General features: G+C 44.6%; 1 protein-coding gene across 1 annotated transcript; it reads right to left on the reverse strand.

Moving 5' to 3' along the window:
• Window positions 1–12057: 12057 nt before the first annotated feature.
• Window positions 12058–15708, reverse strand: RMI2 (RecQ mediated genome instability 2). The gene is made up of 2 exons (XM_026650704.1): window positions 15408–15708; window positions 12058–13980 (listed from the first exon to the last, which is right to left on the reverse strand). The coding sequence occupies exons 1-2, from the start codon at window positions 15676–15678 to the stop codon at window positions 13832–13834; spliced, it is 420 nt and encodes a 139-aa protein (XP_026506489.1). The 5' UTR covers window positions 15679–15708; the 3' UTR covers window positions 12058–13831.
• Between the last annotated feature and the right edge of the window lie 432 nt (window positions 15709–16140).

Below are 16140 nucleotides of genomic sequence, written 5' to 3' on the forward strand. Positions count from 1 at the left end.
TCACTAATTGCCTTTTTATCATCTGAGATTCAAGAGAACACTGTCTAGTATTGTATCTCTTTTCACTTGCAGTCTGAATTTGCTCTTAATTGCAACTATGAACCCTGAAGATGAAAAAAGCTCTCTCAACCTCTGAAAAAACCCTGGTTTGATAACCTAGAAGCAACAGTATGGAAAAACAGCAACAGTGTCCATGAAAGCCAGCATTTACAGCACAGATTATAAGAAGAAAAGCTTTTCAGGCTAAAGAGCCTGAAGAAAATTTAATTATTACAGTTACTTGTCATTATATTAATATCACATTAGGATAACTCTGACATGAGAGAGAGCACGTTAGAGTAACTTTTATTTTTTTAAAATAAACCTCTTGTTTTGCCCTCCTCTTCAGCTACAGTATCTCATTTTCATAATTTGAATATAATTAAACAATCACATTGTCTCTCCTCCACCCCAGTTCAGTAAAATCTGGCTGCTCTGTCAGCACACTAAGCCTTAAGATTGTATGGAGGTACCATCTTTTGTTTTTCTCTAGGAATCGAATTCAGCCATTTGATCTGTTCTGGAGAGATTCATGTCTAACCCATCTTAATAAAGAGAACACCCTCCAAAAGTAGGACTTTTGAGATGGTGAAAAATAGCCATTCCTTGTGCTCTCCCACCTGACTCCCATTATGAAACTCAATTAGCACACCACTTTCAAAGAGAAACAACCTACCAATTGCACATCCCCCTTCCTTCCTTCAGACTCACTTTCAGATATCTTTCCATGTGCCCTAGATAGGGTGACAGATCTAATCCATACCTTTTGGTAGTTATAAACAGGGTGCAGATGGCATCTTTAGACATCACTGTTTGAAGTCTTACTGCTAAACTACTTTTGATATTTTAAATCAAATGGATTTCAATATTTTGATCTTTATATAAGAAAAGCTCATTTTCTTTTTGAAATACACATTTTTCCAGTCAACACTAGGAATACCTCAAAGTGGTTATTTTTTAGTGAGGGAAACACAAAGCAAATATTCAATAGCCATTGCTCAGAATTATTGTCCTAAATTGGAATAACAGGGTCCTGAAATATATATTATGTTGATGAAAGTTTTTACTTCCTTTCCTTATTTTTGCTGTGATGCACTTTCATTAATTGCCTTTAAAAATAAAGTTGTCCTGATCTATGGAGCAAAATGTGTTTATCTAGTTAATGGAGTTTAAAATGCATGCAGATATCTGGCCAGTTCCTGAAGGGAAATTTTAATTAAAAGAATGTAATTCTGAATAAAGGCCCAAATCCACAAAGGGACTTAGGTGAGGCAATGCTGAGTACCCTAAACATCGCCACAATATCTGAAAACCTTTATTATTTTATACTATGATTGTCAGTGACATTTTTCAATACTATTAGCCTACATGATCTTCATAATACCGTAGGCAACTGTATAGGCAAGGAAAGGTGACTATGTATCAATCATGTTAGATTCAACATTACTTGCTGGTAAGATAAAAAGCATATTAGTAATGCCTGAAAAGCAGAGTCAGTGTAACAAAATGTGTGATATAATCCGCCTCAGGTGCCAAAATGTTGTGGGCCAGCCCTGGTGATATTCCAGGAGTCATGAGGAGAATTGCTGATATTTAATAATGTTTAGGTGATCAAAACACATTGGTTACCAATGAATAGGGAGAGTAAGTCATACTTGGAACTTTTAGCAGTCTCAGCCTTCACATCACAACCAGAGGAAGATAAAGTTACACAGCAGTTAAGGGACTTGCCAAAAAATCACACAGCAAGTCAGTGGCAAAGCTGGGACTAGAAACCAGCTTGCCCTGTTCCACTAGCTCACACTGCCTCTAAAGTAGAATATATTGATTTTTCAGCTCATTTACATCAGTGCCAAGAGATTTCCAGTAGTTTGTGAGTACTGCATTGTTTACTCACCAGCTACTGACTATGTAAATGAGCAACTGGATTGGTTCAGGCAATCAGTATAATTTATTTCACTAAGAAACTGTGTAAGAGAAACTGTTCATTTTCACATAAACTCCATGAGAGAGAATCTTAATTAGCCATTTCTTCTAGAAAAGACAGCCTCACAACCAACGAGTAAGTGAGTTGTCCCTCGCAACACTACTGCAGTCACACAGCCCCCCAAATCATTTTGCAGTCTCTGAGAACATTCCATCTTCTTGGGCACAAAACGCAGAAAATATAACAAGAATTAAAAGTGCTCACCAGCTAGGAAAGAGAGGGAAGCAGTGATCAGTTCCAAAATGGCCATGGTAAGGCTCCAGCTGTTTGTTTCTGCCAAATATAAAGGGCCAGCTCCCTAGAAAAGCATGCTGGGAAAAAGGTCATATAGGTAACTGAACTGGGGAAGGTAACAGAAACAAGGCAGATAGGAAGTAAGGTATTGCTGGGGAAAGGACAGCTATATCACAGAATCATAGAACTATAGGGCTGGAAGGGAGCTCAAAAGACATCATCAACTCTAGCCCTTGCACTGAGGCAGGACAAAGTAAACCTAGGCTAACGCTGCTGGGTGTTTGTCCAACCTGAGCTTTAAAAACCTCCAATGAGGGGAAATTCACAGCCCTTGGAAGCCTGTTTGAGCATGTAACGACCCTTATTGTCAATTCCCCCCCGCCATATCTACCCTGAAACTCCCTTGCTGCAGATTAAGCCCATTACTACTTGTCCTACCTTCAGTAGGCATAGACCTTTATAACAGACCTTACCATATTTGAAGGTTAGGTTCGCTCCCTCTGGGACACCTGGCATTGGTCACTGTCGGTAGACAGGATACTGGGCTGGATGGACCTTTGGTTTGACCCAGTATGGCTGTTCTTATGTAAGGTCCCTCCATCAGTTGTCTTTTCTCAAGCTTAAACATGCCCAGGTTTTTCAACCATTCCTCAGAGGTCAGGTTTTCTAAACTTTTATCACTTTCATTGCTGTTCTCTGGACTCTCTCCAGTTTGTCCACATCTGTCCTAAAGTGTCACACACAGTACGCCATCTAGGACCTCACCAGTGCCAAGTACAGTAACTCCGCACTTAAAGTCATCCTGGTCAACGTTGTTACATTGCTGCTCAATTAGGGAACATACTCATTTAAAGTTGCACAATGCTCCCTTATAACATCGTTTGGCAGCTGCCTGCTTTGTCCACTGCTTGCAGGAAGAGCAGCCTGTTGGAGCTAGCTGGTGGGGGCTTGGAACCAGGGTGGACCAGCAGGCCCCCCCCATCAGTTACTCTAAGTTCCCTGTGCGGCAGCCGCCCAGCAGGCTACCCATTGCAGGCAGTTAAGCTGTCCCTCCCCCCAGTGCCATGTGCTGTTCCTGCCCTCTGCCTTGGAGCTGCTCCCCAGAGCCTCCTGCTTGCTGTGCAGGGGCGGGGGAGGAAGAGGTGGTACTGTCAGGTGTCCCCCTGCTCCTACCCCCCGCTTACCCCATCTCCATAGAGCAGAGGGAGGACGCGACAGGACTCAGGACGGAAGGAGTCTGCCGACAGCAGCTGCTGTCTCAACTTGCCGAGCTACTTAAAAAAGCAGTGTACTTAGAGTGGGGTCAGCATACTTAAAGGGGCAATGCACAGCTCTCTCTCTCACACACACACCGTGTGTGTCTCTCTCTCTGCCATGCTGTCTCCCCTGCCTCCATTCGTGCTGCCTTGTAGAGTGTGCGGCTACATTAACAACAATGGGTTAACCCTTGGGGACTCAGCCGATTGCTAGTTCATCATTTAGCAGTAAGGCATTCCCTGGGAAATATCCCACCCTCTGACTTCACCACCTCAACCAAGCTTCGCAATCATCATTGTTGTGTACCAGTATTAAATTGTTTAAATCTTATTGTGTGTGTGTGTATATATATATATACATATATACATACAGTCTTTTGTCTGGTGAAAAATATTTCCCTGGACCCTAACCCCCCCCCCCCCATTTACATTAATTCTTATGGGGTAATTGGATTCGCTTAACATTGTTTCGCTTAAAGTCACATTTTTCAGGAACATAACTACAATGTTAAGCAAGGAGTTACTGTAGAGTGAGACAATTATCTCCAGTGCCTTGCATATGACACTCTTGTTAATACTCCCCAAAATATTTGCCTTTTCCACAATTGGAATAGATCATTGATTTATATTCTTTATGCTTCACAACCCCACAGCTTCTTTTCAGCAGTGCTACCACCTAGCCTGTGACACACAATTTTGTAGTTGTACATTTGATTTTTCCTTCCTAAGTGAAGTAGTTTGCGCGTGTCTTTATTGAATTTCATCTTGTTGATTTCAGACCAATTCTCCCATTTTCAAGGTCATTTTAAATTGTAATTCTGTCCTCCAAGGTGCTTGCAACCCTTCCCTGTTTGGAATCATCTGAAATTTTATGAGCATACTCACCACTCCATTATGCAAATCATTAATGAAAATACTGAATATTCCAACACCCAGGACTCACCTCCCACTTTGTCAGCAAACTTTTGATAACTACTGTTTGAGTACGGTCTTTCAACCAGTTGTGCACCCACCTCACAGTAATTTCATCTAGATCACATTTCTTAGTTTGCTTATGAGAATGCCATATGGGACTGTGTCAAAAGCATTACTAAACTCAAGAGCTATCTAATCTATCTCATCACACAGCCATTTTGTATTAGTACTCTGCAGTTTGCTCTCCATTTATGGTCTCTGAAAAGTCCAGTCACTTAGAAGTAAAGTCATATTGATGGCCAGAGTTATTTTATAATTTGTGTCTATAAATAACAACTGATTTCAAGGAGGAGTAGGGGAAAGACTGTTTGGAGTACTCCATACCCTAATAGCTACATTTTAAAATGGCTTTAACTTGCAGGCAAATCCATGTGCCTGTCTGCTGGGCAAAAGGCCATGGTGGTGGTATGGAAACAGGAAAACTTCCTTCTTTGAGATTTTTATCTGCTACACTATTTCTTTCATATCTAGGTAGCAAGATTATAGGTGCTTTACAAATAATACCTTAGATAAACAGTCAAATTCCACATTACCTGTATCAATGGATGAGAGTAGGTGCAGGCTTTCCGAGGTGTTCAAACAAGAATGATTTGCCTTTGTCCCTGATGTTTATCCAAGAATAGATGGGGATATCCCCAGTTTCATGGCTAACGTAGCTTGACAGTAGAAAAAGTTTCTAATCCAGGATGTGATCTATGGCTCCACCATTTTTGCCAACATTATTAGTTTCTAAGGTCCTGTGTACACTATGTATTTTATCGTATTTAAGCAGCATTCACAGAGCTAATGTACAATTCCATATCATGGCTCTAATAGTTTTGATGTTAATAGAGAGGCTTCTTCCACTCTACAGGCCCAATTCTGCAAAGCTGCTCCACATGGGCAGATTGGAAGCCCCATTCAGGTCAGTGGGAGTTCTTGCAAGCACAGGAGACTTCCTGTGAGTAGATACGTGTTCAGGGCACATATATCAAACTATGGTAAGGGCTGTTTTTAAGGCATTTAAATATGACCATTGCTAGCCTGGTTTCTCTAACCGATGTGGACAGGGACTCTCCCCGCCCCCTCACAAAAAACAAGGTCTAAGCTCTTTGAGAGACTGCCTATAGTGTGGTTTTATACCATAGTTTTAGGAAGACAAAAAAAATCCCACCCATGCTGATCAAAAAAGTGGTGCTAGCAAGTCTGAGGTTTAAACATGTGAAGATTAGGTTGCCATGAAATTATTTGGAAGTTGGTCTGACGATTTATAGGAGCTTTGTAAATGGTGAGTATTGACTTTGTTATACAAATTTCTTCGTTTTTTTGTTGTTGTTTTTTTAAATCGGCCAATTTGTGTTGGTAATTCCAAGCACTCATATGCCTGCTGAGATCATACTCATGGAAACATTTGAACTGCAAGGACAAAGTGAAATGTCAGCAAATAGAGTAAGAGAGTATGAAAACAGTCAGATAGAAATTAATAAGAGCTCTCATTGCTGCTTTAAATTAATACTTTTTAGTATTTATATTAAAGTAGCAGCTAGAGCCCACAATGGAGATTGAGGCCAATTATTATTTGTTTAGCATCCACACTGTACTAGGCCCCTGCCAGACATTCAAGAAGAGGATGGTCCTGGCTTTGAAGAGCTCACAATCTAAGGACATACAGACAAGTAGACAGAGGAGTTTTTTTATACACATCAATTGTAGATGACAAGGTAGAAGGGGGTCTTTAAGAGGGACTTTAGAATAGGGGCCTTGTGGAGGTGTACTGAGTGGTTGTACCCACAGAGGAGGGTGATGCATGGAAGAAGGCCCAGAGGAGATTAAGCAAGACACTGACAAATGGGTTTTGCCAAGCAAAAGCCTAGTGGTGGAGTATTTTGTTCTGCTGTACTATCTGGCAAGCTCAAAATGCTTTCCACAGCTTAAAAAATTAAGTCTCACATCATGCCCCTGCAAGATAGGTAAGATACTAGGTGATGTACGAGGTGCGGACACTTCTGGCACAAAATGCAACACCTGTTTAACAGACTGCATCATGCCTTAATACATTAAAATCACTGTAACCATCAAAAAACATTACTCTTTAATTGGTGTTTAAATATTCAACATTTTATATTACAATGTCAAATATGATATACAATTGGGGTGTGATGGGCAATACTAAACCCATCATGAGCCTTTCTGAGATCTATCCACCTTATAGAAATGAAAGGGTGAGCATCCATATACTTATCAGTAAAATATGTGAGAAAGCTAACAGGCATTCAGTAATATACCTAAAGTCATACATGCATACTGAGCTATGCTGACATGTATTACCAGTACACTCATGCCACTGAATGACCAGGAGGTGGTGCTAACACCAAGTTCAACAGAAAACTTTTGATTTTTGCCTCCTATCTCTGCTGTTCAAACACTGAAAAGCTTCTCTCCAAACACCCTAACAAAGTAAACTGTAAGTGATATTAATATAGCACTCAAATCAAGAAAGAAAACAGGTTGTTCTAAAAGTGTCTGTACAATGCACTTACTGAAAACAAGATACCAATTTAAAAAACAAAGCTACTTTTTAAATAAATTATTTGCTGGTGAATGTAGGGTTGAACTGACGTTCTTGCTTTATCCACAGAATAAGTACAGCATGGGCAAGAGCAGCACAAGTTTCCCCACTTTGCCCCATAATTGTGTACCAGCTGTGTCTTGGAGGGACTACTCCATTCTCCATGCCCATTCTCTGCAGAGACTGCCAACAGAGATGCCAATAAGTACCCATTGAGCAGTGCTTCTTGTAAGGTGGACATCTGTACAAAAATACTGTTGAGTTAAAACAGCAGCAACCTCTGAAACCTGTAATATCTTTCTTATCCATTCCTCCGTTAACAAAACAGGCCAATCATTTTTTAAGCATTCTTGTGTTACTGTTTCGCACGGTAAGTTTTCTTCTTGATTTTTAAATGGGCAATTTATAGCTTCCCCAGAAACGATGGCAGGATGCCATCGTGATGGAAAAGCAGCTCCCTGAACTGGGTCAGATCAGGTCTTTCATATATCAAACTGGCAGAACCTTTGGGGAGGAGGGTGCAAAATACACATTCTTGCACTTCCTGTTGACTGGCTTAGGGAGCTCTGCAGCTAAAATGCCAGCAGTGCATTGCTATTTCATCTATAGAACATGACAAGAAGAGTAAAACATACAATGGCCACAGATTATGAGAGAGCAAAAACCATCACTCAGACCACCTTTTATGATTCTCAGAAGTCACAAGCCCTCCTAGAATATGTCCCTTAAGAGTCACTGGGATTTGACCCAGCTTCTATTCAAACCTGCAGTTTCAGGATTTTAGGTATTTAAAAAATGATGCTTGGCCACTAAGCTGCTAACTAGAGTGGGACTAGTGATGTTGTAAGTTGTTAGTGAAAATTTTAGGACAGCTTGATTTGTGAAGTGCTTTTGCCAAAGGTATTGTGGAAATATTTATGCTTCACATAAAGACAGTATTTTAGTATGCGAATGAGACTGTAAAATGGCAAACAGCAGAAAGGCTGCGTAAGGAACATATCAATGCTCTCTCAAGTAAGTGTGTGGTTTAGTCAGACCAGGTGTGCAGTTTGAACACAATGCAAGAGCCAGGAACTCCTGAGTTCTTAACTGATATCTATCACAAAGTCTGTGTCAGCTTGGGTAAGTTACATCAGTTCACTTCATTGTACCTCAACAACCATACATACCAATACTGGCCTTCCCTGCAGGGAGATGTAGAGTATCGAGCCCTTTGAAAAATACTGAGTGCTCAGTATTTCTACTCATATAGTAAGCATTTCTTATTTCCTTTATTTACCCCAAAGCACTCAAATTCACATGGACACCTCCCATTCCCCTTCCAAGTCCTAGGCTCTAGAAAAAGAAAGTCATTGTGTGGACTGGGAAATGGAAAGACTTGAAGGAAACTTATTTCACCACTTGCATTGTTGCACAGTAAGTTACACAACCACAGACAAGTACCACAGACAATACCATAAAACTTGGGACATACTGTCCACATGGCTAGTCAACAGCAATTCACTGAGCAAAACACAAGGTTGTTGCTGTTTTATAAATATGAAGCAAGGGCAAAAGCTCTGAAAAGAGAGAACTGTTCATTTGCTAACAAGCTCCAAGTTCAACTTTTTTAGGAACCTGTTTCAGTTTTGAGTTCTCAGAAAAGAACCTGGTTTCACGACTCAGGCTGGTCTAACCATCTAATGCTATTATAAAAAAAATCCACATAAAATCTTTGCAGTATACTTCGTAAGTTGCTTTTTGTTACAAAGAAACTCTGAAGCTGCACTACAGTTAGGCAACTTTTACAAGCCAACGATTGTCAAATATAGTAATAGCTTTAGGCCAAACAAATTTTCCAAGAGTTTGTCTCCAGTTTTGAGTTTTTATAGAAGTAGAGAACTCCAACTACAAAGTTTAGATCCACATGTAGATTCTGAAACATCCCAAAGCTTGGGGTGGTCAGATCTAGTGATTTAGTTTGGGCCAATCTCAACTTTAAGGAATAGAATAGTTAATAACCAAAAACTAGAGCTGCATAGCTTGCTCATAAGTAGGGCTCTGTGATTTCTGTAGTGGAGACTGTCGCTGGCCCTGGGGACTGCCCAAGCAGTGGCTGATGCAGCTGGCCCCGGGGACTGCCTGAGCAGTGGTCCCGGGGATAGTGGGAGCCGCCACAGCATGGTGTCTCCCGGCAGTGGTCCCAGGGCAGCCGGAGCAGTGGCTGACCCCCCGGGTTTCCCCTCCCCCCCGGCAGTGGCAGGAGTGGCAGCGGGACCCCCAGAGCTTGCCCCTGGCAGCAGCCGGAGCGTCAGCAGGATCCCTGGGGCTTCCCTGACTCATGAACCAGGAGGGTGGGGAGGATATAGAGATATTGCTAATTAAATTCAGGTCAGCAATATTTAAGTCAACACTGAGTAAAGACTGCTTCTGAGATATACATTTAATGAACATGCACTACTCACATCTGTTGCATTATGTACTTGCCAACTATGAGTAAAAGGTTTTTGAGCCATATTTAGAATCATAGAATCATTTGGAAGGGACCTCAGGAGGTCATGTAGTCCAACCCCCTGCTCAAAGCAGGACCAATCCCCAACTAAATCATCCCAGCCAGGGCTTTGTCAAGCCGGGCCTTAAAAACCTCCAAGGAAGGAGACTCCACCACCGCCCTAGGTAACGCATTCCAGTGCTTCACCACCCTCCTAGTGAAATAGTGTTTCCTAATATCCAACCTAGACCTCCCCCACTGCAACTTGAGACCATTGCTCCTTGTTCTGTCATCTGCCACCATTGAGAACAGCCGAGTTCCATCCTCTTTGGAACCCCCCTTCAGGTAGTTGAAGGCTGCTATCAAATCCCCCCTCATTCTTCTCTTCTGGAGACTAAACAATCCCAGTTCCCTCAGCCTCTCCTCATAAGTCATGCGCTCCAGACCCCTCATCATTTTTGTTGCCCTCCGCTGGACTCTTTCCAGTTTTTCCACATCCTTCTTGTAGTGTGGGGCCCAAAACTGGACACAGTACTCCAGATGAGGCCTCACCAATGTCGAATAAAGGGGAACGATCACGTCCCTCGATCTGCTGGCAATGCCCCTACTTATACAGCCCAAAATGCTGTTAGCCTTCTTGGCAACAAGAGCACACTGTTGACTCATATCCAGCTTCTCGTCCACTGTGACCCCTAGGTCCTTTTCTGCAGAACTGCTACCTAGCCACTCGGTCCCTAGTCTGTAGCAGTGCATAGGATTCTTCCGTCCTAGGTGCAGGACTCTGCACTTGTCCTTGTTGAACCTCATCAGGTTTCTTTTGGCCCAATCCTCTAATTTGTCTAGGTCCCTCTGTATCCGATCCCTACCCTCTAGTGTATCTACCACGCCTCCTAGTTTAGTGTCATCGGCAAACTTGCTGAGAGTGCAGTCCACACCATTCTCCAGATCATTAATAAAGATATTAAACAAAACCGGCCCCAGGACCGACCCTTGGGGCACTCCGCTTGAAACTGGCTGCCAACTAGACATGGAGCCATTGATCACTACCCGTTGAGCCCGACGATCTAGCCAGCTTTCTATCCACCTTACAGTCCATTCATCCAGCCCATACTTCTTTAACTTGGCAGCAAGAATACTGTGGGAGACCGTATCAAAAGCTTTGCTAAAGTCAAGGAATAACACATCCACTGCTTTCCCCTCATCCACAGAGCCAGTTATCTCATCATAGAAGGCAATTAGGTTAGTCAGGCACGACTTCCCCTTGGTGAATCCATGCTGACTGCTCCTGATCACTTTCATCTCCTCTAAGTGCATCAGAATTGATTCCTTGAGGACCTGCTCCATGATTTTTCCAGGGACTGAGGTGAGGCTGACTGGCCTGTAGTTCCCCGGATCCTCCTTCTTCCCTTTTTTAAAGATGGGCACTACATTAGCCTTTTTCCAGTCATCCGGGACCTCCCCCCGATCGCCATGAGTTTTCAAAAATAATGGCTAATGGCTCTGCAATCTCATCCGCCAACTCCTTTAGCACCCTCGGATGCAGCGCATCCGGCCCCATGGACTTGTGCATGTCCAGTTTTTCTAAATAGTCCCGAACCACTTCTTTCTCCACAGAGGGCTGGTCACCTTCTCCCCATATTGTGCTGCCCAGTGCAGCAGTCTGGGAGCTGACCTTGTTTGTGAAGACAGAGGCAAAAAAATCATTGAGTACATTAGCTTTTTCCACATCCTCCGTTACTAGGTTGCCTCCCTCATTCAGTAAGGGGCCCACACTTTCCTTGACTTTCTTCTTGTTGCTAACATACCTGAAGAAACTCTTCTTGTTACTCTTTACATCTCTTGCTAGCTGCAACTCCAAGTGTGATTTGGCATTCCTGATTTCACTCCTGCATGCCTGAGCAATATTTTTATACTCCTCCCTGGTCATTTGTCCAATCTTCCACTTCTTGTAAGCTTCTTTTTTGCATTTAATATCAGCAAGGATTTCACTGTTTAGCCAAGCTGGTCGCCTGCCATATTTACTATTCTTTCTACACATCGGGATGGTTTGTTCCTGCAATCGCAATAAGGATTCTTTAAAATACAGCCAGCTCTCCTGGACCCCTTTGCCCTTCATGTTATTCTCCCAGGGGATCCTGCCCATCTGTTCCCTGAGGGAGTCAAAGTCTGCTTTTCTGAAGTCCAGGGTCCGTATTCTGCTGCTCTCCTTTCTTCCTTGTGTTAGGATCCTGAACTCGACCATCTCATGGTCACTGCCTCCCAGGTTCCCATCCACTTTTGCTTCCCCTACTAATTCTTCCCTGTTTGTTAGCAGCAGGTCAAGAAAAGCTCTGCCCCTAGTTGGTTCCTCCAGCACTTGCACCAGGAAATTGTCCCCTACACTTTCCAAAAACTTCCTGGATTGTCTGTGCACCGCTGTATTGCTCTCCCAGAAGATATCAGGGTGATTAAAGTCTCCCATGAGAACCAGGGCCTGCGATCTAGCAACTTCTGCTAGTTGCCAGAAGAAAGCCTCGTCCACCTCATCCCCCTGGTCTGGTGGTCTATAGCAGACTCCGACCACGACATCACGACATTTAGCTGCGATGTAAGTGGTACAAGTCTACTGAAGCCAGCAGAGTTGCACTCCCTTACACAAGGTTTGAATTTGGCCCTTTTCATCAAAACTTTTTACACACAATCTAATTCCCATGCATGTCAAGGTGAACTTTGTTTTTCTTCATTCTGAGATGAAATTCAAGTGCTTAGAATAAGAACCATTAAGACGTGAAGGGACCTGCTACCAAACAACTAAAAATGGTTGTCTGACAATGTTGACACCGAGGAGAATTTGCTGGCAGGCTACATTTTACAAGTGGACTTTTTCCCCAACATTAAAAAAAAAAATTAACCCATACTGTCAAAATTCTGTACACCCGTCTTGGCTTATCCCACATATAATCAACAAGGTCTCATTTAATACAACCCCTCAGTTATAAAGTTATAAAGGTCTCTGAAGTGACATGGTCACTCAGGGATGGAAGTATGCAGTCCCAAAGTTCTAATCGAAGCGCTTTCATCAACACCCTCAAAGGGGCCTCTGTAAATATGGGGACAATATTTACTTCAAGATAGAATTGTGAGAAAAAGCACTGTTCAAAGTGCAATACCTAATCTTAAATTCAGTTTGTGGTTTATAGTAAGGCAAAAAGCTTGTTTTCATAGGCTCAAAGTTAGTTAACATTGTTATTTGATACTGTTGAACTTGTCTCTTTCCCCCCAACCTACAGAGCTACAGTATATGGATAACGTGGTATTTATTTAGGACGCATGAATTATCATTGAAACTTGACCAAATACAATATTTTGGGGGCAAAAGAGCAGTATCATACACTTGTCCTTTACAGGAAGAGGATGTAACAAAGGTAAAAATAATATACATTTAACAGTAACTTTAAAGAGAGAGTGTATGCTGGAACACTGTCTTTCCAGGGAAAGAAAACTTAATATAAAGATGCATAATTAGGCTGAGGTAATCTTACTGTGTGATGTGGTGAGAGTACTTACTTTTTGGACCTGGATAAATCTACTCCCTGTGAGTCTGTGTCAAATCTCTGTTTAGTTTACTGGAAGTATAGGTTTTGTTACCATGCTACTCTTAATATTGTAGAGATGAATCCTGTACCCGCAGAGTTTTAGGCACCGAACTATGGTTACAGTTAGAAAAAACATATGTCTTGTCAACAAAGCAAACTGGATACGGATGTTATTGAAAGAAAAAGCATGGAGCCAAAGTACCATTTCCTTACCGTAAACACAATCTAAACAGTATGGACCACATTTTGCCCTTATTCTAGGTATAGAATTCACACTGGCAGCAAGAGTGTTATGCAAAATGGAGGACAGAATATGGTACTATGACTGCCTAGCCCTACATTCTAACAGATGACAGCTATAATAATGGAGCTAGTATTGAAATACCCACTATTATCTGGAAAATTAATGCAGTTTAGTCTGTTGGCATAAAGCATTACTGGAGCAGGGAATGAACCATCTCCCTATGAGTTATCATGAGCATAAAGATCTCTAAATCTTGAATCTCAGTCAAATTCACTGAAGTCAATAGAGCTGTACCCATTTTCTCCAATGGTAAGTTTGGTCTCCTGTCCATAACTCTTAAAACTGTTAGTTAGTGGACTAAGTTATTTGACTATCAAAGTATTCTCCAGATGAGGCTATAACTACTCCTGAGAGTCTAATGCTTTGAGCTGAGGTCCATGTGGTGTAAAAGCAAACATTTATGTTTCCAGGTCCTTTGGACTGCTGACAAAAATACACAGCATCTAAGAAATGTTTCTGTGCAAATCCTCCACTTCAAAGCTCCACATGCTCCTGTGTATAGGATTATCAGAAAGATCTGTCATCTTCACAGCTTGAAGAATAGGCTCTGGACTGCAGGAGTGTACCAAGCCCATCACCATTACATACTTTCCTAGAAAAGAGAAAACAAAACAATTAACATTCAACATTTTCATTATTCTTGCTCAGGAAACAAGATTATTTCATTTTAAAGTATTCAATTATTTTGTTTCAAACCTGCCAAAATGTGAGGCAGGGCAGAGCCTCTGAGAAAAATGTTAAGAGTCATCAAAGGCTTGATAGTGTGAAGAGCTGAGAATTCTTACCATGTCACAAAATTAGGCCACACATTTAAGAAAAAGGATTAGGTATTTGTATGAGTAAGAACAGCATCTGCAGTCCCACTAGCTCATATATGGTGGACTATTACATCCTCCTGCTTCAAAGCATAAACTGATCACCAGGTGGGAATCAGGAAGAAATTCCTGCCCCCATGCAACAATTATACATACCTCCCAGCAGTCCCAACTTTTGCAGGACTTTTTGACCCCAAAACCTCCTGTCCTGATGAAGATGCTTCTGTCTCATGGGGCTAGCTGGGCTTGGCTTCATGCTCCAGGTGTTATAACCTGGCACCTGACACACAGGGTTGCAGTGATGCTCAGGTGTGGTTGGCCCTCTGACTGTGCGAAATTAGAATGGCACTATGACCATGTGTGACAGGTAACAGCACCATTCATACAAGTTTGGGGGCAGCCAGGCCAATCCTGAGCCGTGATGTGCAACGTGACCCTGTGCGCCAGGGGCCAGGTTGCAGTGCCTGGAGCAGATAGCTGAGCCTCATCAGGACCTGCTGTTGTGTGCTGAGCGTGGTACAGGCTCATTTTGTAATGCCCCAACCAGGGTCTCCCCACACTGGGGCAGCATCCAACCCCCACCAAGGGGGCAGCACACACCTGCGCTGCCAGGGCCTCCTAGTCCTGAGGCATACTTTACCCTCCCGAAATGTTGGAGATATGATTATGTGCACTGAAGATCTGAGCCTGAAAGCATCTGGCATAAACATCTTTCCAGGTTGCCTATCCTCTGCAATATAACCCTCTTGCATGCATGTAGTGAGTCGCTGTGTGTATGCGTGTGAATAGTAGGACTGAAACCCCTGGGGTGGGAAGAGTAGACCCTCCCAGGTGTGTGTGTGCGCAGGGAACCCCACAAGGCAAATACAGGAGGGCTTCCAGCATGTGGGGGAGTACCCACCAAGGAATGGGAGCAGTAAGCCCCTCGTTGTGTCTGGGGGTCCCCATAGGGCAGGAACAGTAGGGCTCCCCTGTGTGGGGGGTTCCCCATGGGACAGGAGGAGCAGGGCTCCTCCCCCTGAAGGAGCTGGGGGGTCCTCCTGGTGGCAGTTGGTGTGGGGGACCCCACGGGGCAGGCGCAGCTCCCCCCACAATGGCAGTGGACATGGGGGGGCCCCTCCCGCCGGACTGTTTGGCCCCTCGGGGCGGGAGCACACACCCTCTATGCGGGTCCCCCACACTCCGCCCTCCCCCGCGGAGGTACCTGCGCTGAGGCACGGCCGCCCTTTGGGGACCCGCTCCACCCCCAGCACCGTGAAGGGGCCGCTCTCGTCCTGCAGCCGGGCCGAGCCGCCCCGGGCGCCCCCGGCCTCCACCGCCAGCACCGTGCCCTGCATCCACACCACCGGCACCGCCAGCGGGCCCTTCCCGGCCTCCTCCCGTCCCAGCAGCCAGGGCCCGCCCGCGGCCCGCCGGCACTGCCTCAGCTGGGCGGCCAGCACCTTCACCGGCGGGCTGCGCGGCTCCCCTGCCATGCTGCACCCAGCGCGGCCCGGGCCCGGCTGCCGCCCCGCTTGGGGAGGGGCTCCCGGCACAGGGCCCAATGGCGGGCAGGGGCGTGGGCGGACGCCGGGCTGCCGTGGGGGGCGGAGGGTTGTGTGCGCTCAGGGCTCCCGGGGCTCCAACCACAGGCTGCCCGGGTGCGATTGTACCTCAGGGGCCGGGCGGTTCGCGGCGCCGCCTCCAGCAGCGCGGCCCCATCGCTAGCACGTGGTTAGCCCCAGGGCCCCACATTGTCGTGGGGAGAAAGCCCCTGAGCACAGCCCTTTCCAGCCCCGGCTCTCTGGGTTCTCTCCTCTGGGCCCCCTGCCCGGGCGTTACACGCTAAGGCCTGGCCGCTGCAGGCCGCTGTGTACGTGCTGCTCTCTCCTTAGAGCCCGGGGGGCTGCTCGGCCCACGCTGCCTGCGGTAAAGCACCATGGGTAGGGGACACACAC

The sequence above is a fragment of the Terrapene carolina genome, unplaced genomic scaffold (assembly GCF_002925995.2).
Source record: "Terrapene carolina triunguis isolate 2854851 unplaced genomic scaffold, T_m_triunguis-2.0 Scaffold93, whole genome shotgun sequence".
Taxonomy (NCBI): Eukaryota; Metazoa; Chordata; order Testudines; family Emydidae; genus Terrapene; species Terrapene triunguis.